The 22566-nt window shown below is 42.9% G+C and overlaps 1 protein-coding gene across 1 annotated transcript in view; it reads left to right on the top strand.

Annotated features, from left to right (window-relative positions):
• The first annotated feature begins 6866 nt into the window (after window positions 1-6866).
• The window catches only part of Sptbn1 (spectrin beta, non-erythrocytic 1), a 127377-nt gene continuing 111677 nt past the window's right edge, over window positions 6867-22566 (top strand). The window contains 2 exon segments of the mRNA XM_038319572.2: window positions 6867-6918; window positions 6920-7052. Coding sequence (XP_038175500.1) covers window positions 6901-6918; window positions 6920-7052 — 151 coding nt within the window. The 5' untranslated portion in view covers window positions 6867-6900.

The raw sequence follows: 22566 nt of genomic DNA, 5'->3' as shown, positions 1-22566 counted from the left end.
TGCTCACCCCTCCTCGGTGGAAGATTGGCATATGCAGAGAAGGCTGGTCCTGGCGTATCGCCCGTTTCTAGTGAGGCAGAATGGAGGAGGAGGAGAGCTGCCGGGTAGAGGAAGAGAGGCCTTCGTTTTGGAGAATGCATTTGGGGACTGCAAACACGGTTGAGGGTACAAAAGAACTCACATTACTGAACACCTTTGTAAAGGAACTTTAACACAGTAATGCACAGAATTCTGTTGGATTCCACACTGAATATATTGGATTTTTTTTTTTTTTAATTCTTGCAGATTGTGATGAGATTTAAGCAAACTGTAGAAACAGAAGTTTGGTAGTGTTAAAATGTTTTGGGGGATTGTCATGTTCTCCCTTTTGAGTGTCCTAGGCAAGCTTTTATGTAACTTTTATTTGCAAGACTTCAGATGTCCAAGTCAGCTTGGGACTTACTCATTAGGCGCAGAAAGGGAGGGTTTAGGACATGCTCAGCCACGCGAGCAGGAAGAGCCACAAATGGCCTCTGAGCAAACTTCATTAAGTTAAACCTGGACATTTGTTCAGCCGGTTGTGCCTAGAACTTAAGTCAGTTTGTAAAGCAACTTTATTTAAAATAAAAAAATAAGTGATCTTATTTAAAATAAATATTATAGCCAAATGAAGTAAAATCAATATTTCTTTAGTTCTGCCTAAGAATCACCCATCCTAACTTAACCTATGTGAGTTAGGTGACATAAATTTCTCATAAGCATTCATTTTTTGCTAAATGAATCTGCATAAAGGACAGGCTGTCCTTATATAACAGTGATTTTCACTGGGGTCCAACATTCATATGACTTTGGCAGAAATAGAATCTTTGTGTTTCATAGTTAGATGCTGGGTAGTGACAATCTGCCACCTGTCATTTCATTGTGAGATTGCTTTTTGCTGTGACATGGGTACTGGTTATGTGACATTGTCCAGAACAGATAGGATCCCGAACCTTGCAGGCCTGTGTGCATATCAACCATGCTTCCTGTTCATGGCAATTCCACGTATTTTCATATAATCTTTATTCCAGAAGAGTGAGATGCGCATTTCACTGGATAAATTTGCCAAGAATTTTGGCACTAGGCTGCTCCAGAGGAAAAAGCTTCCAAACAGAAAGTACGATCTGTGACTGCTCCTCCATTGTTCAGGAAAGCACAGCTTTGGCTCACTAGGCCTCACAACAAATAAAGCTGTTAAATGTCAGACTCGGTGAAATTTAGACTTGGTGTTTCAGCATGGGTACCGTGTGAACCATATTCTGATGTTACTTAGAACTGTTCGGAAGCAAATGTAAGGTTGAAAAGACTGTCACTAGTGGTTAGAAACTCCATGGTGCTAGGCCTGTTCTGAGTCCATGAGGACTTCTAGTGCCGTTTATAAGTGGTACAAAGCAAAGGTGACCTTTACCTGCTGTGTATATTATCATAACTGTGTATTACTTTTTAAAAAAATTTAGTTTTGAGTTTAGTGATTTTTGAGTCTGATAATTGAACATTGGAGAAGCTAACCCTTCCTTGTTTTATTCACTTTCAAAATATAGCTGATTTTTAAAACGTTAGGGGTTAGAATTATATTTAAAATTTAGATAGTTATTACATAAGTAGGCAGAAAAAGAATAATGTACTTTGTTTAAAATGTTAATATATAAACAGCAAATGAAGATAACTCTCAATTATTATCAAGAGTTTTTAATTGAAAGGACTCAGATAATAAATACATTGTTTGGTTTCCTTTGTAAAGTGGGATCCCATTCTCCCCTTCTGCCTGTATTTTGTAGAGCTGTGGTTCTGGTTATGCTGTTATTGTTTTCTTTTTTTTTCTTTTTAAATTTTATTTTTACTAATTTGCGTTTATATGTAATGTCTGTGGGAACCAGAAGAGGGAGCCGGAGTCCCTAGAGCTGGGACAGCTGTGCAGAGTTGCTGGCGTGAGTTGCTGGGAACTGAGCACAGGTTCTCTCTAAGAGCAGCGGCTGCCTTTGATGCTGAATGATTTTTCCAGTCCTAAGAAGTCTATAAAGTATGATCACAAGACCTGGCTGATAGAGTGTTTTAATGTAAAAGTAACTAAGCCTCTGTGTTTCTCACCACTGACTTTTGCTTGTTTGTTTTTCGAGACAGGGTCTCTCTGTGTAGCCCCAGATGTCCTGGAACTCACTCGGTAGACTAGGTTGGCCTTGAACTCAGAGTTCTGACTGCCTCTGCCTCCTGAGTGCTGGGATTAAAGGCGTGTGCCACCACCTTAACGTGGCAATTTTAACTTTCTCTGTTACCCAAACAAGGGCCTACAATAACATTATAGACCACAAAAGGTCATTTGGGTAGAACAGAATGAGAAAAAGAAGGAAAGCGGGATGGCCCATATGAAGTAAACCTTCGGACGTTTTTAGTTGTGTTGGGTTTAGACTCACGGGCTGTGTGTTAGAGGTTAGAGTGCAGTCTTCTGGCTCTGGACACAGCCGTGGTAAAGGTATTGTGACAGAAATATCACGGTCATGTGACTTGGTCCAGGTGTTTAACTACGGAAGGTTTAAAATAATGGGGTGGAAAATAATATTAGGCAAATGCTGCTATCATTTACAACAGAATCATGTATTAGTGAAACTGCTTTATAATGTTGAGTCCACTAAGAAGATAAAGTGATCATGATGGGGTTGGGCATGGTGGCGCATGCCTTTAACTCCAGCACTCTGAGGCTCGTGGTAGGGGTTTAATAAACCACTGATAAATGAACTATAAAGGATAAAATTGATTATCATGGGTTTCCTTTTACTAACAAGGGGTAAGAAAAGAATGTCACTGCTGTTTCTTCTCAGAGTCACCGGATTTCATGAGTTTTGGATGTAATCTCTATAGCAGTTGTGTGCTTTAAAATGTATTGTTTGTTTGTGAGAGGTATACGTGAGAAGAGCGCTTGAACCTCTAGGCATGCTGACAGGACGCTGACAGTGCTTCAGGCTGACTCCTCAAGTCACAAAGAACCAGGACAGTCTTCACACCTAGGATGGTATCGACAGACGGACGCTCTTAGGAGTTGGTTCTCTCCTCCCACCATGTGGGAACCTGGAGGTTGATCCGCAGTAGGGACTTTATCCTGCTGAGCCATCTTTCTAGCCCTTGTCAGGGTTTTGTTGTTTGTTCTTAAGCGTATGATGGCTTCCTAAAATTAGTGTATGCTTGTGAGTTTGAAAACCATTTGAACTGTATGTCTCCATGCTGTGTACAGAGGATTCCCGGCACAGAAGAGGGAAGTTGCCCCCCTCAAGAACTTAGACCTAGATATCTGAATACCAAAAGACATTTTTTTCATCTGTATTCTCCATCTTTCCAAAGACATCATTATCAACCCATGAGTTTGTTACTATGGAGCCTTGTGTCTTCTAAAGACATTGAACCTGAATAGCCAGTTGGTGACCCTGCTTTACAGGTCACTGGTCGCTTGAGTGTTCCTCTGTGTCGGCTCTTTTACACCTGCAGAATGCCTCAGCAGACAAACAGTGGTAGACAGGGTATAGCTGTCCTGAGTTTTGGTGACTAAATAGTTGAGAAGGCTGATAGCAAAACTTCTATAGGTTTAGTACTGAAAAATTCATAAATACACTTTGGTATCGTTAAAGTCCTGAGAAACACTTATTTATATATTTAATGTTTTAAAAATTAGAGTATTAACCCATCCAGTGAATGAATACTTTTACACGTCTTCTGTGAGTGAAATGGGCTAGATTTGAAGAGTGTGTAGGGTTTGTAAATTCTGTAAAGGCAATTGTTAACGGTCTGTTTCTCCTCCTGGAAGTGGGTTGGCCGGTTGTGGGTCATCCTGTTCATTTTACTTGAATTTATTTGAGCATTTTATTAAGATTGGGTAACAAATAAGTGTGTGCATATGTGTATTGCCAGTGAGAAATTCCATGTATTCTTCATTACTTTCTTCTATAAGATATTACTAGATGGTTTAAAAAAAAACAAACAAAAATCAAAAAAACACTGTCTGCCTTGTTTTTTTTGCTTTTTGTTTTGTTTTTACAATTGAAGAATAGAAGACTTTAAACTGTCTGTCTAAAACCCAGTCACAAAGAACTTGGGCATTCCACATGTCACTCTTGGACAGTGTTGACTTGGTCCTTGCAGGGTTGTCGCAGGACCTCATACAATGGCAGGAGAGTCAGCCAGACTCTCGGACCCTCTCTATATGCTATACTACCTACCTCTTGAGCTTTTCCTACAGGCAGAGTTCCAGGACAGCCAAAGATGTCCAACTTTTCTCTCCTGCTTATCTTGACTCAGCCGTTTAGAAGCACCAATTTAATCTGCCCTAGGAGTGCATGATTGATAGCACCTGGGGAAGATCCAACCTGTTGTAGATAACTTCCTCTTGTGTGGTGTGAGCTGAGCTCGTAGCTGACACAGCCTCTGGCTGAAGAGGTTGTAGCATGGGTCTGTTGGTCAGTAGATGGCACCAAATCCAAAAACTTACCTGGTGAGGGTTGCACTTGGTTTCTCTTTGAGTTGAATTAATTTGTGTTTTCTAAATTTTGAATGATTATTCTCTGAAGGATTAATAGTAATATAAAGTTCCTCTTTACTAGAAATGTTAAGGCAGAGTTTATCAAAACAACAGCAAACAAAAAACCCTTGATGTGTCATAACACATTCTAAGGTCAAATTGTGTGACTGTATTGACTGATCACTCCCTCCTTCCTTGCCTCCTCCCTATGTTAGAGTTGTTTAACTATAAGGTCACTTAATCAATAGAATTTAGCTTGTTAGTTTGTGCTTTTGTTTGACAATTCTGTAAATATATTGTTAATATAACTTAAAAATAGTATGCAAACTATTTGTCGTGTTGGGCTTCCACTGTATCTGCTGGAATTCCACTCCCGTTAAGGGGGTTTTCTGTTCTGCAGCGAAGGATAACTGAGCAGGGGTTGTGGTTGTTGGTGCTTTTTTCCTGAAGAGCTTACAGAATTTGCTGCCGTTCACTGGTGGCTTGTGAGAAAACAGTAAAAGGGAAGCAGTGGTTTGCTTGGGCCGCCATTGGTCCATTCCAGCCACGGTTAGCTGAGCATGGAGACCCAGTTGCATCTGAGGTGTGTGATTGTCTGTTGGAAACTGGGGAAAAGACACGCTGGAAGCACATTAGGAGAACGGTTTCTTTTCAGCATGCACATGCTTTGTTTTCCCTTGTATGGTGCATTTTTGAGGGACCAGTCCTGTGTCGCTGGGTGGATCTTGTTTTGTTAGCACACTCTAGTGTGCGGTCTGCCGACTGGTCCCTGGTGCACACACCGAGGAAAACATGGGCCAAGTGTGAGGAGAAAGAAGGAGAGAAAATAGCTAACATCCCTTGTGGATACCTTTTCTACCACCAAGACAGGAGTTAGTATCTCCCATCCCCACCTCCTTAGATTTGCTGTCAACTCACTTGGATAGTTTTTGTATGTCTGACTGAGCCTGAGTCCTTGTAGTGAAGCTAAACATATATAGGAACTAGCCATACCAATAGGAATCAAGCTCAGAGTCTTATTAATGCCGTAGGCCTAGCCAGATATTTCACTGGGTCCTATTAGCCACCCGCCCCCACACACATACACCACAACCACATTCAGGTCTACCATCTGTGTAGTGCCAAACCACTCCATGTTGGAGTAGCCTCCAACCAGCTCTGCTTCTATTTTTGCTCCTGAACCTGTTTTTCCATATGGCACCAAGAATACTCCTTTAGAAGCACACATCTAGCAGGGCACAGATGCTAGCTCAGAGTTCATCATGCTAGGACTCTCGGCTGTCTCCAGGCCTTTCCTCTCTACACCAGGACTCTAGTCATACTGAGGATGCATGCCGTGGTGTTTCCTCTGTCTGGAGTGCGCTCTTCTAACCTGTTTCAGGACTAAAAGGCTTTTATTGCTCACAATCTAAAAACAGTCCTATTTCCTTAAACCTCCTTGGCTTTCTGTACGTTTTTTGTTGCCCTCCATCTATGAGGACATACTAGCCTTCCACTTACGCCATTTATTGTTTCCCCTGGAATCTAGAGCATGCTGGGCATGTAGCAAGTCCTCGTATATTTGCGTTCTGTAAGTGAGTTTTTGAATGGAGAAGCCGTATTTAAAGCTAAATCTATTTCTCCTAATCCTTCAAGCATATGTGATAAGATGACCACATCAGTGGGCCAGAATTTATTTCATAGTTATTCCTAAAAATCCATCATGACCCCACAGGGTGCCAAAAGAGTGGGGATTAGTATTGGCATTGGTCATAGAATTTATATAACAATGGCATAAATAATTACAGTATTTATTGAGTATTTACTATGCTTGGATACTATCCTTGATGCTGCTATATGCTTACACTCGTAATCTTAGACGTTAATTTTGGCATGTAAATGAGACGTATAGAAGGAATGATTTGTTATTTTCTTACATAAACATTTTATGAATGAGAGACTAGAAGATAACAGTTTCCGGTGATAGACAATAAACTAGATGAATTCATTCACATACCCAAGTAGGTGTTGATAAGCCCTGATAGAGCTTTAAACCTGCACTTCAAACTTTCTAGAAAAGGAGGAACCATTAGTCTGGCACCCAGCATTTCATTTAGTCTTCTCAACAGCCTGCGAAATCTCCCTCCACCTCACGTTTGGGGAAAACCATAAGTGGGTTGGCCAGGTCACGCATTTGATATGAAGCAAAGCCAAAGTTCAACCCAGCTCTGGCTCTAGAAGTCATCTCTGGACAACAGGAACAGCTTCACTTCTATTCACTGTGATCCTACCAGGTCTGTGGAGACTGTCTGCTTTGTATATGAATGAATCTTTCCCTTTCCTCCTCGCAGAACTCTAAGAAGGAACTGATGTGGAAGAGCGCCTGAGACAGTTTCAAGATGACGACCACAGTAGCCCACAGACTATGACAACATTGAGATCCAGCAAGCAGTACAAGCGATGTTCAACAACCGCTGGGATGTGGATGACTGGGACAACGAAACAGCCTCCGCACGCCTCTTCGAGCGGTCCCGTATCAAGGCTCTGGCAGGTGAGTCTCCCACCTGTCGCTGGATGCTGTGTAGTCCCCTGAAAAATCGACCGTCTCTGCTTTTAAAGGCTGTCCTTGTTTGAAGTGATCTCAGCTTACTTTAAGGTATTCTGTGTAGAGCTAACTGACCCATTTATAAGCAGTTACATTGGAGAGCTACCAACCTTATTGGCCAAAATAATTTAGAACACAATAATGTTTTATAGCAATTTAGAAGAACTTACTAAGAGCTTGTAAGGATTTTTTTATTTCTGACACATCTTTCATTTCAAATATGAAGCACAGTGTTCTTTATTTTAAAGAATCCAAATAAGCTGTGTAATGAATGCTAGTGGAGTGCTTAGGAGCCACGCAAGGTTGGTTAGTGTCTGCAAAGGACTTAGATCCGCAGAGTAGGCCAGTGTCCTCTAGGAAGGGCGCATCTGTGCTGTCAGCCGAGGAGTCTGCCCCATCCACTCAGTGTGATGTCCTTCCCATTGGTGATTTGCTTTTTTCCCTTGCTGCTGCTGACTGCGCCAACGGTTCAGTGGTCCTCGTCAGGAAAAGGTGCCATCACTTGAAAACCGAGCAGCAGTTTTAAACAACACAGGAAACAAGAATCAAACTAAAGTATATACTTTGAGACCTCAGAGGAAGCTGATCCAAGTAAGAAAGCAGATTGATGATTTTCCCCATGGTGTTATAATGACAAGTAGATTCAAAAGTCATGGTGGGAGCAGGTACATTGCTATTGATTGTAAAAATAGTTCATTTTTTTTTTCTGTCGTCTCTATAGTAGAATCTGAATTATAAAGCAAGAAGAAGGGAGTCTGACTCATGTGGCCCACAGTGACAGAGAAATTGTTGGTCACGGAAGTAGGCCGCGTCCAACTTTAGATAAGCCTTCCTGTGGCTTACATGATCTGAGCGACCGTGCTTTTTTCTTTTCTTTCTTTTTTATATTTTTTATGTTTTATTTAACTTTTTATTTTATGTGCATTGCTGTTGAAGGTGTCAGATCCCTTGCAATGGATCTTCAGACAGCTATGAGCTGCCATGTGGGTGCTGGGAATTTAACCCGGTCCTCTGGAAAAGCAGTCAGTGCTCTTAACCACTGAGCCATCTCTCCAGCCCCAGACCTGGCTTTTTTCTTCTTTACTTTTTAGCTATGTTGGTTATGCAGGCTGTCTTCACAAGTGAGCTCCCTCTCTACAGTAGTTCCGAGGTGGTTGTCCCAAGTCCAGAAGCCTGTAGAAAGAGCACATCTGCCTCACGATGGTTCTGGGATCATGACTGGCGCTGGAGAATAGGATGCTCTCCGTATTCTACTAAAACCAGTTGCTCTCCCTAGAGGGAGAGTTCTGTCTATCCTGCCTGAGCAGGCAAGACTAGAGATTTGGGAAAAGAGTACAATAAATGGTGGAGCTGGGCCTAACCAAGATTGCCTCGGGAATGTTATTCGACTGCTTTAGGATGAGTTGTGTCTGAGCAGTGGTGATTTATTAAAGAAAGATTGTGTGTGTTGTTCCCGTGAGCGCGCGAGAGGAGGGAGGGAGGGAGGGAGGGAGAGAGAGAGAGAGAGAGAGAGAGCAAGCACACGCTGGGGGTGGGATGACAAGGCATGGTGGAGGGGCTTATATAGTGTATGCATGTGGGTTTTGGGCATACCTGTGGAGGCTGGAGGTTGGCATCAAGTGTCCTCTGTTGCTCTTCACCTTATTCTTTGAATCAGGGCCTCTCGCTGAACCTGTAATTGTTCTGCCTCTGCCTCCAGGTGCTGGGGTCACAAGCATGTGCTGCTACAGCAGCCGCCTGTTTATGTGGGTGCTGGGATAGGAATTCAGTCCTCATGCTTGCATACAAGCGCTCTACTCAGGAGCCATCTTCTGGTCCCTAAAGCTCTTTCTTGCTCTTGCCTGGATGAATGAATGATCATCCAGTCACTCCCTCAATTCAGTGCTTTGTGTTCTAGTTCATTCATTAACATGAAGCTTCACAGGAGCTGTTTCAACTGTGGGTCATGACCTTTTTGGGGTTTGAAGGACCCTTCCACAGGGGCGGCCTAAGACCATTGGAAACACAGAGATTTACATTATGATTCGTAACATACAGTTGTGAAAATAGCAACAAATATTAAATTAAGTTGGTGGGGGTCACCATGACATGAAGAACTGTATTAAAGGATCACAGCATCAGGAGGACTGAGAACCACTGCCTCATAGAAGTCATGACTGTGGTCTATGCTGCTGGATCAGTTGGTACTTCTTTTTCATGAATCTCTGTTTCAGACTTAAGACCCTCTGGTTTGTTACCACTGACATGAGCTTCATGCTTAGGATCCAAGCCATCCTATGTTGTCTTATTTTAAGGACATTTTACTTACAAAATGCACAGCAGTTTCTTGGGGTTTTCTCTTTTTTCACATGTATGTGATGTGCTTGGGCGCGCACGTGTGTGTGCTTGTTTCGGATGTATGCAGGTACATGTGCATGTACATGTTTGTACAAGCATGTTGAAATCCAAAAGTTGATTGTCTGTTATTTCCCTAGTCCCTCTCTGCTTTACTTTTTTGAGGGATTTCCTAAGTCCAGGCTTCACTAATTCCAGCTAGTTTAAGTTGCCAGCTTGCTCCCCGGGATCCCATCTCTGCCTCCGGAGTATTGGTCGTATGGAAGACCTTTATATTGCTTGAATTACCATGTGGATCCAGAATGTAGTCTTCACCACCTGGACCCAGCAACTTCTTTAATCCCACTGAGCCACCTCCCCAGCTCTTGTTGTCTTCCCTATGTGACATCTTTCTCTATATTCAGACTCAAGAGCCCCGCTGTGTTGTTAGTGTTGGTCCTTGTCTTAACCTTCTAAGGATATCGATTCTGGTCCCAGAATAATGGTTACAGTCATAACAACAAGGGCCTTAATATTCTGCTTACTCTGCTCCAGGAAATGCTATCAATGCAATGTACATTTTAATAGTTAATCGAAGCCAGGCAGGGTAGCATGTGTTTATACTAGCCTTTGGATGTTGAGGCCAAACCTGAGCTACAGTGAGACCTTGTCTCAACCACAGTGAAAACTAAGAGAAGTAGCTAGTCCCATGACAGCTTCACGAGGGAGGCTGCTGTCGTCTGGACTGCAGACACAGACAGTAAATGCTCTCCCCCAAGCGCACTGTTGACAGAGAAGCACAGTGAGCCCCTGGCAGGATGGAAAACAATAACTCTTTAGCTTCTTCCTTACAGAAGCAGGGAGGAAAAGCAACCTCTCCCTCTTGAGCCTGTGCTGGCCTCAGGTCTTCAATTACCCTGCTTCAGCCTGTCCAGGTTCTGGGTCACTGATGTAGCTACCATGTCCAGCAGGACTTAGAGACGCTAAGTAAATAAGTAATTAGACTTAATATTGATTGTTGCCGTATACTCAGCATGTCTCAGGATGGAAAAGTTATTAATGCTTTTCCCCATTTACTGTCTTGAAATATACACCCTCATTTTTCATATGAGAGACTAGTAAGAATCAAGTCTAAATTTCAACATAGAGTCAAAACATGCAGCTAGTGCTTCCCCTGCAACACGGTGCTGCTATTGAGAGTTCACAGGGAAGGTGAGGACATTCTTCAGTCCTGCTGCTTTGCAAGTTCACAGCGTGCTGGTCCAGCCTTCAGGCAATACACTGTGAAGATGAGTTGTGTCTGTGTAAGTATTTCCTGCATCCCATGGTGCCATGCCCACAATTCCTCACCTCTGACCAGCATTGCCTCAGGTAGTGGAACACGCATATGAGTCACAGAAAACTTCAGACTTTTAGAAATGTCAGGGGCTGGTGGTGTAATTCAGCAGGAAAATTCTTGCCTAGCATGCAAGGGTCCCGTGTTCAGTCCTCAGTACTACAAGAAAAGTAAATTATTCTTTTTTTTTAAACTTGTATGTGTGATTGTGGCTTAGTTTTGTAGAACTCCACACAGATAAGAGGACGGAAGAGGGAACATTTTTACATGTATAAATACTTAGTTTGAGAAATTGATAAGTAATTGGAATTAATAATTTTATCCAGTCTTATAACAGTCTAGAAAAAAATTTGAAGTATATATCTGACGTAGTCACTGTTTATATCTGAGGGAATTTTCCATATTTGGAGTTTTTCCTGAAATAAAATCCAAATTATTTTGTAATTAGAAAAAAATCATCTTAAACATCTTATGTAGCAGTAGACATTTTGGTACTATTTTTCCTAAAAAATGATCAAAGAATTAAAGGCATGTATGAATGTACATTTTAACAATGTGTAATATTTGACTATAATCTCCAACATTAAAAGTGTCCGTTGCACTAACATTTTTGATCACTTGTGGACATGGCGAAAGGAGTTGACCGGTTACCAGTGCACACTTAAAGTCAGTTTGTTTTACTGTGTGCACAATTTCCTGCGAAGTGCTGAAGTGAGAGACAGGCATACTGTTCTAATTCAATGCGGTCAGTGGGGCAGCATCAGAAGTTGGGTTTGCCACAGGATCTCACTGCTAGCCTTGAGCAGAGCTTTCAGCCCCCACCCCCCACTGCTGAGTGCAGATATAATGGGCAAAGTCTTGACTGAATCAGCGTCTCCTGTGAGACCGTTCCGTTGGATTTTCTAGAAAACAAATGGTGCCAATGTAAGATGTTAGGTAGGTTTTTTTTTTTCAATTAGCTTATGATACAATTCTATTAAGATAGCTTGATTATTAAACTATAGATTTGTCAGTAATTTTGATGATTCACATGAACTAGTAACCCACAAGCAAGTATTTAGGAAACAAGGGAGCTAAACATTTAGTCTATGTCTACTGATTAGGTTTTTTTGAGTTTGTTTTTGGGTGGGAGTTGGGGGAGGGGCTTTCGAGGCAGGATTTCTCTATGTAACAATCCTGGCTGTCCTGGAACTCAGTAGACCATGCTGCCCTGAGTGCTGGGATTAAAGGCCTGTGTCACCACTGCCCAGCCTGATTATTAGATTTTTTTTTTAAAGAATCCTGAATTTATAATTACTTTTAGTCAATCATTTCTGATCGCAAAGAATGGAGATGTTGTCTGAATTAAAGAGATATGGGCTGGATTTATTGGTAAAGAACACAGTTGTCTAACGTGGGCAAGGCCCTGGGTTTCACTCCTGACATTAAAAAATAATAATAATTAATAATAATAATAAGTAGTAGTATATGATAGAATTAAGGGAGGGTAAAGAGGGTTACTGAAAAGTTTCAGGAAAGGGCCCATTGTGGTAGCTTTGCTTTTAATCCCAGAACTCAGGAAGCAGAGGCAGGCAGATCTGAGTTTGAGGCCAATTTGGTCTGCATAGTTAGTGTCAGGCTAGGCAATATTTATATAGTAAGACACTGTCCCAAAGGAGAGAGAAAGAGAGGTGCATGGACGGAGACAGGGAGAGGGAAAGAAGAGGTCGGTTTCATACAGACCCACTTGATAAAGCTGTGTGCTATCTGCTTGCTATAGGGCAGTGTCTCCATTATTTTTTTGTTGGAGCTCTCCACATAGTAACTGTTCCTTCATAATTTGGCTCACATCTGATTTCAGTGCATTGTAGATTCAACTTTCCTTCTTGTCTAACTTTAAAAAAAATAAACTTCAGTGCAAATTATATTTATGACTTTATTGACTCAATAGCATGGTACCAATTTCTGTAAGGTTGGGTGTGGTATTGAAGTTGGCCCAGATAACTTTTTATACCAGGCATGGCCAGTTGGAGACTTACAGATGATTGCTTTAAAAGAGGCAGCTTAAGACCAATGGGGTACTTGGCGGGTAAAGGCGCTTGCTGCCAGTCCTGGCGACCCAAGTCTGATCTCCAGGACCCACATGGTGTGGAGAGAGAACTGAGTCACAGCAGTTTTCCTTTGACTTCCACGTCATTCTGTGCTGTGTGTACAGCTTTTCCTCCTAGTTAAAAAATAAATTTAGGGCTGGAGAGATGGCTCAGTGGTTAAGAGCACTGCTTGTTCTTCCAAAGGTCCTGAGTTCAATTCCCAGCAACCACATGGTGGCTCACAACCATCTGTAGTGACATCTGGTGCCCTCTTCTGGCCTGCAGGCATACATGCAGACAAAATACTGAGAATACTGTATATATAATAAATAAATCTTAAAAAAAAAATAAAAATAAATTAAGCCAGGTGGTGGTGGCGCACTCAGGAGACAAAGGCAGGCAGATCTCTGTGAGTTCAAGACCAGCCTGGTCTACTGAGTGAGTCCCAAGACAGCCAGTGCTACACAGAGAAACCCTATCTCAAGCAACCAAAATAAATAAAATGAAAAGCAGAAAAAAAAAGGCATTCATAGAGAATGTAGCCATGGTTACATCAGCCGTCAGACTGTAGGTGTGGTTGGTGTTGTCGTAGAGGAGTGTAGCAGTGTTACCCAGCTGTCTGACTGTATGTGTGGTTGGATGTGTCATAGAGAGTGTAGCTGTATTACCCAGCTGTCTGACTGTAGGTGTGGTTGGTGTGTTGTAGAGAGAGTAGCTGTGTTACCCAGCTGTCTGGACTGTAGGTGTGGTTGGTGTGTTGTAGAGAGAGTAGCTGTGTTACCCAGCTGTCTGACTGTAGGGTGTGTTGGTGTGGTCGTAGAGAGAGTAGCTGTGTTACCAGCTGTCTGACTGTAGGTGTGGTTGGTGTGTCGTAGAGAGTGTAGCTGTGGTACCCAGCTGTCTGACTGTAGGTGTGGTTTGGTGTGTCGTAGAGAGTGTAGCCGTGTTACCCAGCCATTAGCCTTTCTAAGGAGATGAAGTGTTCTGCCTGGTCAGGGAAAGACTAAATGCACAATCTATGGCAGGAAGCAAGAACAAAAGAAAACTAAGGTAAACTAGGGTTACCATGCCTGCCTCTTGCTTTTCAGTCTCCTTCCGAGAGTGGTTTCGTCTCTATCCCCGGAGGGATCTTCCAGATGGTATGAAGCCTGGCTGCCATCTGCTGGGCTTCATCGCTCATCCTTCCCATTTTGCCCCCCCCTCCTCTTTTTTTCCAATTCTAACCGGAAGTGCTAGTGCGTTGTGGAGGGGAAGCTGTTATTGTATTTTAATAAAATAAAGTTTGCCTGAAGATCAGAGGGCAAAGCAACCATACTAGTCAGCCATACAGGCCAGGGAGCCTTGGCACACACCTTTAATCCTAGGACTTGGGAGACAGAGACAGATCTCTGTTGGTTCAAGGCCACCCTAGGCTACACCAAATTGAATCTGTCTAAAAGAAAAACAGAGCTCACACAACTGTGATCCCAGCACTTGGGATCATGCGCCTTAATCCCAGCATTAGGGAGGTGGAGACAGGACGATGTGGCTGATCAAAGAGAGGAATATAAGGGGGGAAGAGACAGGAAACTGAGTAGAGTGTGTGGTGTGTGGGAGTTTCAGAATTTGTGGAGACAGGATCTAGCCCTAAAAAGTCTGAGGTAGAGGTAAGAGCCAGTGACTAGCGCTTTGCTTTTCTCATCTTCAGGTTGAACCCCAATATCTGTCTGTTGGCTTTTATTATTGGTGCTACATGTACAGAAGTATTATTCCAGAGCAGCAGCCTGTCCCTAAAACATTACAAGTAAAATAAATAAATTGAGGGCTGGAGAGATGGCTTCAGAGGTTAAGAGCACTGCTTGCTCTCCAAAGGTCCTGAGTTCAATTCCCAGCAACCACATGGTGGCTCACAACCATCTGTAATGGGGCCTGGTGCCCTCTTCTGGCCTGCAGTCATACACACAGACAGAATATTGTATACATAGTAATAAATAAATATTTAAAATAAATAATAAATGAACGGTGGGCACCAGGTGTGGCAATGCATACGTGCAATCCCAGCACTTGTATAGGTAAAACCTGAGTATTTCTATACATATAAGGCCAGCAAGGGCTTTGTATTGAATGCCAGGTCTCACAAAGGCCTGCAAAGAAAAAAAGGAGCCAAACTATCACAAGCAGTGAATATGAATAACTTTGTCAAAAGTGTTGCCGTACCTTCTGAAGAACCCTGGAATTCAAGTCTGGTTATCTCTCGGTCGCCAAAAGGCATTCCCACTCTTTCTCATTAGTTAATGTCCACGGGAATTTGTTAATCTCTTTCAATTTGAACTTCTCTGCTGAAAGCCTGTGAATTCTCAAGAAGTCTTAAATAGTGACATGATCATGGCGCTAGGTACTGCTGTGGATGGCTATGGTGAGGATTTTGCCACCCAGGTGTAACTTCCCACAGGACTCCGTAAACTTTCTCGAGTACGTATGTAAGACCTGCTCTGTTGGACTGCAAAGTGATTTCCACAGCCATCCAGCAAGGAAGCAACATTGGAACCTTTGTCAGAGCCTCAGCTCCTCTCTCACTACATTAGACTACCCTCTAAGGCTTTAGGAAACCCCACTGTTTTTCTCTGGGCTCCATCCTGAGCCCTGGGACCGTGGGTCAAGCCATTTTCCCTGTGTGGCTCGTGCTTGTAGAAGGACGGCGGGCTGCTTCCCCCCCCACCCGGCTAGCTTTACCCAAAATAATTACACGGAAAACTGTATTCTTTTAACACTGCCTGGCCCATTAGTTTCAGCCTCTTATTGGCTAATTCTCACATCTTGCTTTAACCCATATTTAGTAATCTGTGTAGCACCACGAGGGGTGGCTTACCAGAAGAGATCTTAACCTGCGTCTGTCTCAGAGAGGAGAGGAGAAGCATGGCGACTGCCTGAAGTCATCTGCCTCACTTCCCCTTCTTCCCAGCATTCTGTTCTGTCTACTCTGCCTACCTATGTTCCGACCTATCAGGCCAAGCAGTTTTCTTATTAATTAACCAATTAAAACAACAAATAGACAGATGACCCTCCCTCCATCACATGCTGAACCTTTCTCTGGATAAAGCTCCTTGGTGCTTGCTAATCTGCATCAGGTACCCTATACGTTATAGTTTCCGGTGTGTGCTCTAAGTAGTATGTCTATATTTTCTCTAGCTGATGAGTCACTTCTTGGAGGACAGTGGCAATGGATAACATTTCTGTAGCATTCCTTAGCACCTCATGTAAGTCCAGTGCAGTTATTTTAGCCATTGACAAACTGCGTAACTCGTTCCTAGTCAGAGACACCAACTATTGCCATCATTTGTGAAAACTTTCCCCCATCACTTTTTGAAACCTATTGTTTAATTAGGGTTTTTATGCTGAGGTGAAGAGACACCGTAACCACAGCAGCTCTTAAAAAGGAAATATTTAATTGTGGGGGCTTGCTTACAGTTTCAGAGGTTCAGTCCACTCTCACCAGGGAAGGGAGCATGGCAGCATGCAGGCAGACTTGGTGCTGGAGTTGAGAGTTTTTTATGTCTCATAGACAGGCAACAGGAAGTTGACAGAAAGTCTCCCTGAGGGAAGCTTGAACAAAAGAGACCTCGAAACCCCCCCACAATCCAGTGAACACACTTCTTCCAACAAGGCCACACCTCCTCATAGCACCACTTCTTTGGGGGGGCATTTTTTTCCAACTCCACAGCTATCAAAGAGTTAATTCTAGGTATCTGAGAACATTAAAATGCATTATAAAATAATTAGTGTGCATTGTCCCTTATGAATGCATGCACTGAAGAAAAAGAAAACTGAGCATTCAGAAGGGGACAAGTGTATTCTTTCCTCAGACCCCTTTCCCCACTCCACTCGGTGAAGAGAATTCTTTTAAAAGTCATGGGCAAACTAGGCATTATTGTATACACCTGTAATCCCCCAGCACTGGGAGGCTGAGGCAGGAGGACTCAGCAAGTCTGAGGCCAGTCAGGTCTTCATAGTGAGTTCCTGGTTAGTTAGGACTATATGACTGACACCCTGTCTTAAAAGACCAACCATCCATGCCCCCCCCCCCAAAAGTAAACCGTTAGCCAAGGTTGATGCAAATCTTTCAAGGATTTTCCATGTACTTTATTAAAAAGAATACGAACGGAATCTGCATTCCTCTTCATCTGTTAGCTGAAACCCTGGTTCCCAATACGATAGTGTTAAAAAGTGAGACTGGGCGGTGATCACCCTGTGAGGGACGAGCCTCAAAGGTTGGGACTCGTGTCATAATACATGGGCCCTTTTGATCTGTCCTCTGAAAATATGAGAGGTAGATTTGTAAACAAGGGAGGAGGGGCTTTCACCAAGAACCTGGCTGTGCTGGGACCCTCCCTTCTAGCACTGAGAACTGTAAGCAACAATGTGCATTGTCTAAGCCACCCAGTTGATGGTTCACTGCTTCGGCAACCTGGACCAAGACAGATTTCTCGCCTTCAGTAGAAGAACAGGAAGCAAGCCAATTTGGTGTCAGAGACCTGGAGTTTAACCTTTTCCCAATCAGAGAGTAATTGTCTTAGAGTTGAATCCCCTCTGTGTCTGATCTGTCTCCTGGGAGGTCAGCCGCTGCTCTGGAAGCGTGTGTCTATAAGCAGGTACGGCCACAGTACACTGTAGATCAGATACGCTGAATGTTGACCCTCTGCCTCTTTTCTGTTAGAAGTGCCTAGCTTTTGCTCTTGAGGGTCACAAGGGTTAAAGCTGAAGAGTCCTTTGACCCTTCTTCTTCCTTCAGGTTCCTGTCTTTCTGCAGCTTTCCCATATTTGCTTCTTTACCTTCCATATGTCCTGAAAGGAAATGAGGGCTCACTCAGGGAGCACTGCACCCGCCTTTCAGAGTGCCTGGATCAGAAGTGAACAGTTGGAGTTTGAGATGGAGCCTTGGAACTCCCAGAGATTGGCCTGCCTCTCCCTCCCAAGTGCTGAGATTAAAGGTGTGCACCTCCATGGTCTGATTTGAGTTTTAAGAATTTAATGGCTCATTTTCACAAGTGTAGCCACTGTTTTTCCTCTTGTAATTCTCCACTGTGACAAGGACATAAGACATTTAATGACTGTAGTGGCCAAACGTGACAGGGATGGAATATTACAATTGGGTCCCTAGAATAGATCCTTCTGCTATAATAGCCAGAGGCAATTGGCTCCAGGCTGCTGTAAACTTACAGCGGAGCAGAGTGTATGGTCATTGTTTTAGTGACTGTATAAATTAAGCCTTTTTTTTCTCTGTGGCTGACAAAACAACAACAACAACAAAAAAAAAAACCTCACCAATCTAGTGACTTTCCTAATTAATAACAGTATGCAATTTGGCCAGCTTTGCCCCGTGGTTAGGTTTTATTCTCTACTCAGGAACATATCTGTGACAGCGGCATGGGTCCTGAAACTGTGTTGTGGTACTGATTTTGGAGAAATAAGTTTCCACACCAAATCACTTAGCTCTTTATGTGTCTTGCTGTCAACACACACAAGTTTACACCCAGGATTAGCCACTTTGCTGCAGTTTAGTGTGTGATTCCAGACCCTGCCAGGCCCCTAAGCACACCTTTCATGGAACTACACTCCGGTTCCAGACATCCAAAGGAAGGCCACCAGTGTTGGCATGGGTGCTTGTAAATAATGTAGAGGTATTCAAGACTGCTTTAAGAAATACAGGATGGGGGGGGGGGCTTAAGGATGACCTGATATCAGTGTGAAACCGAAAACTCACCTACAGTGTTAACAGGTGTGCAGTTCTCTCGGCGAATTTAATCAGCTGTAATCTTCAGGCATTCCCGAGTGTAGGTGGTTTTTTGTTTGTTTTGTTTTTTGTTTTTTTTGTTTTTAATGTTCCCCATTTAGGAAGCCATCTTAATTGGTACACTCAAACTAGGTTTTACAATGGAGGAAAATGTCCTATAACTAAGTGAAGACTTCAGAGCATCACAGTTGATTTGGTTAGTTACTGCTTCACCATTTCGAAAGAAACACTTTGTGATCACATTACCAGCAATAAGTGTGTTTATATTAGTAATTTCATTGCTAGATAAATGTATTTTTATGGAGGCATTTGTGTGTGTTTGTGTGTGTGTGCGTGTGTGTGTGTGCACCTACTTCAAATTTACAAACTACTGTTTACTGGTGTTCCGTGAACTGCTGTGATATTTTTCTTTCCTACTTTTTAAAATGCCGGTGTTGGTCAAATAATTAGATTTTATTAATGTCATTAGACATTAACAGGGTGCATCTTAAAGTACAGCTGAGTGGTTTTTTTTTTAAATTTATTAGCTTTGTGAATCAGAGTCTTACTGGCTTAGTCATTTATTAGTGAATGGCATGAATATGCTAATCTTAGTGTCTGCTTTGTGCCAGGCACCGGGTTAGAGTTAGAAAGGTTCAACCATCTTGAGAGGAGCTCTGTCCTCACAAAGGAGAGGCAGTGTCAGCACGTGGAAGGGATTCCAGGCTGAGGGAGTGGAAGGGAGTCATGTATAGGAGTGGTCAGAAAAGTGCTTATCCTAGAAGAGTGGTTCAGCTCAGCACGTGGAAGGCCTGGAGCCGCCCATTTGTAACAGAAGACCTTCCTGAAGTTCCCATCTCCAGAGTGCCTGAAGCCCCTGACAGTTCACCTAGAAACCGCTCACGAAGTCCTGGGATGGTGGGATCCAACATCTATCTCAGAGTGACAGAGAGGAGAGGCCAAGGGAGGGAGGCATTAGGAAACTGTTGTGCTCCTTCAGGAGATAGTTCCTTTTGATTTTACCAAACACAGTACTGGATCCAACTCCTGGCATGCAGCAGTATCTGGAGATAAGCGCCCCCACTCCCTACCCCACGGTGAGACAAGCCTTGGAAACCCACCTCCAAATCTGAAATAGTATTTGGAGGCAATCCACTCCTCACTCAACAACAGGTCTTCAACTGCTGAGTTTGGACCCTCAGACTTGCTCTGCAAGGGTTATGGAGTGGACAAGAGAGAGAAGGGGGACCAGGAGCCTGGTTCTGTTTATAGGCATGCTAGGTGTTAGAGGCACAAGAGGATTTTGTGAGGTGTTAGGGTAAATAAATCAACAAAGGCCACTATTTGGATATACTTACTTCCCTGTTATTCCAGTTTTAGCATTATACCCATTTTCTCATTGGTCTATACTCTCTGCAGCCTTCAGAAATGGTACAAACTCAGAGATTCTCAGTCTGACTGTTCAGTTGCCATTGGGATTTTCTCTTGGGGCCAACGCTTCCAGACCTTTCTGGGTTTGGCAGGCATCCATAACTGTTCATCTCAAGGCTTCTGCTAAGGGAGAGTGGCCCCAGGGTCCTGGTTCTCCATTAAATCTCTGCTCTGCCAATTCCTGGCTGTGAGGGAGTAGATAAATTTCTCCTACAGGACAAGAACTGTATCTTGTGGAACCATCCTGAGAAGTCACATTACTTCTTAGTGTACACACATAGCACCTGTGTATGTAAGGTTACCAGTAACATGCCACATTTTACCTTAAAATAAATCTTTTTTTGTTTTTGTTTTCTTTTCAGATACAGGGTTTCTCCGTGTAGCCCTGACTGACCTGGAACTCACTTTGTAGACCAGGCTGGCCTTAAACTCAGAGATACACCTGCCTCTGTCTCCCAGGCATTGGAATTAAAGGCATATGCCACCATGCCCGGCTTGAAAATAAATCTTTGAAGATCGAGCTTTGTCTCCCTCCTGAGGGAGACATGGTACTGAGAATATTATCTTAATACAAGGCGGCAGAACTAGGAATTACTATGGGAAGGCAGAAGCATTGAAGGCATTTGAAGGGCACATGTTCTGGTGTCCTAACGATACTGATGACCTTTGGCTTTGTTTGCTTTGGTGTTCAGAGGGCGTTCATGACTCAGTCCTTATTTCAGGAGGGGGAAAGCACTGAAGAAGATCTTTGGGTTTGGGGTTTTTAAACATTTTGTTTCCTGGCAGTTTTGGGGGTCTCACCCAGGGACTTGCACATGCCTTACCACTGAGAGATACATATCAAGCTGTATCTCAGCCCCCTGACTTTGATTTTTATTGAAAAAAATTAGCATGAGCTCCAAACTTGGCCTTCTCTGTTTTAGGTTTGCATGTTATACTTATAGTGATCCTGCATGCTGCCAAATTTGAGAGAAAACGTTTCAAAGAAGAAGTACAACAAAATGCTTTAAACTTTTGCTACATTGATTTTTCCCCTCCCCCCCCCCAGCCAAATGACTGAGGTTGGAGGAAGAGGAGGGACAGAGGGACATACTGAGTATACAAAAAATCCTAGTCAAACTGCCTAGCTTTTGCTGGAACATGCTGACCCTTTGGTGTGAGTTTTTATTTGTTGAGATAGCTGTAGCTTGGCATCAGAGGAAGATAAAAAATGAATATGAATAAATTCCCAGGAGATTACTTATAATACTTAAAATGTGTGGATCTCGTTCATCTTGGAGAGCATTGTAAACAGTTCTACAGTATTAATAGCAGTCTTTGATAGGAGGTATTATTCCTCATTTTACATATTATAATTGAGATTTTCTGCATCAGGTCCTTAATTTGCCCCAGCATATGGTACTGATCACATAAATTAGAGGCAGAATGAAAGCCTGTGGTGCCTTTGACTTGCCTTTTCCAGCCCTCTTGTAAATTGCCTTTCTTGGTATTAATATTCCACAGATATCCAGACAGCCTTTAATTCCTGAGGGACCTTGCTCCTCTCCCCACAATTACTTCATTTCAGAGACTTATGAGAAAGGCTCTGTGATAGCTTGTATGTCTCATTTGTGACTTCTGTCGTGGTCACCCTTATATAAACCCTTCTTGGGCGTGTGTCAGGAAGCACAGTGTGTTTTCTTTTTGTATCTGACTGTCAAATCCAGATGCAAGACCAGTTTATAGGGGAAGGGGATTCTCAGAAAACAGCAGACATTTATTATACCAAGCATTTAAAAGACATGACAGTAGGAACTAGAAGCTATGGAGGGCCGGTGTGTAGACGTAAAGTGTTTGCCCATCATGTTCAAGACCCTGGGTGTTAAATGCCAGCACGGAAAATGATCTAGTGGCATGAGACATCCTAAGGAGTTAGCAAGCTGGGATTGTTTTATTCCTAAGGTGAATTTTGGCCTCTTTTGCAGTGGTTTCTATGTAATGGGTGAGGAGTGGGTTGTGTGTTGGCAGAGGATGGTAGCAGCCTTTGACCTTGGATGATGGAAGGATGAAATGAGAAATGATCTAGGAGTCTTACTCAAATCTCATGGAAACTTTCTTGTTAATGTTTTGTTTGATGAGTTAGAAGTGCAGGCTGTTGTAAAGTGTCATTAACAAGGACTGGTGGAACTGATCGTAATCACTTGAAATTACAGACCTCTTTCCTGTGTAAGGATTTTGGTCATTTGCCCCTCCATAATCTTCAGTAGGCCAACTACAAGTATACTTTTTTTTTTTTTTTGATCAGTAAGAGTCTTGAGCCATTGCCTCATGAGCCTTTAATGCCCTAAAATTATCCCTAATAGCAAATTATGTAGGAACCCACTTGGATGGGATATCGGCATTCTTTATCTGGGTGGGCAAGTCTTAGTATTTCAGAGAAGTTGATGATGGGGTGTTACAAAACCCTCAGAGTGAGGAAAGCTAACCTAACATCTCACGGTAATCCGGTGCACACACGAGCTTTTCTGTTCATACACACACAACTACACTGTTAATGAGTGTGGTGTGTGTGTGTGTGTGTGT

Source organism: Arvicola amphibius, chromosome 1, assembly GCF_903992535.2.
Source record: "Arvicola amphibius chromosome 1, mArvAmp1.2, whole genome shotgun sequence".
NCBI classification, from domain to species: Eukaryota; Metazoa; Chordata; class Mammalia; order Rodentia; family Cricetidae; genus Arvicola; species Arvicola amphibius.
Note: the sequence above shows the minus strand (reverse complement) of the source record. Positions and strands in the feature narration are given on the sequence as shown.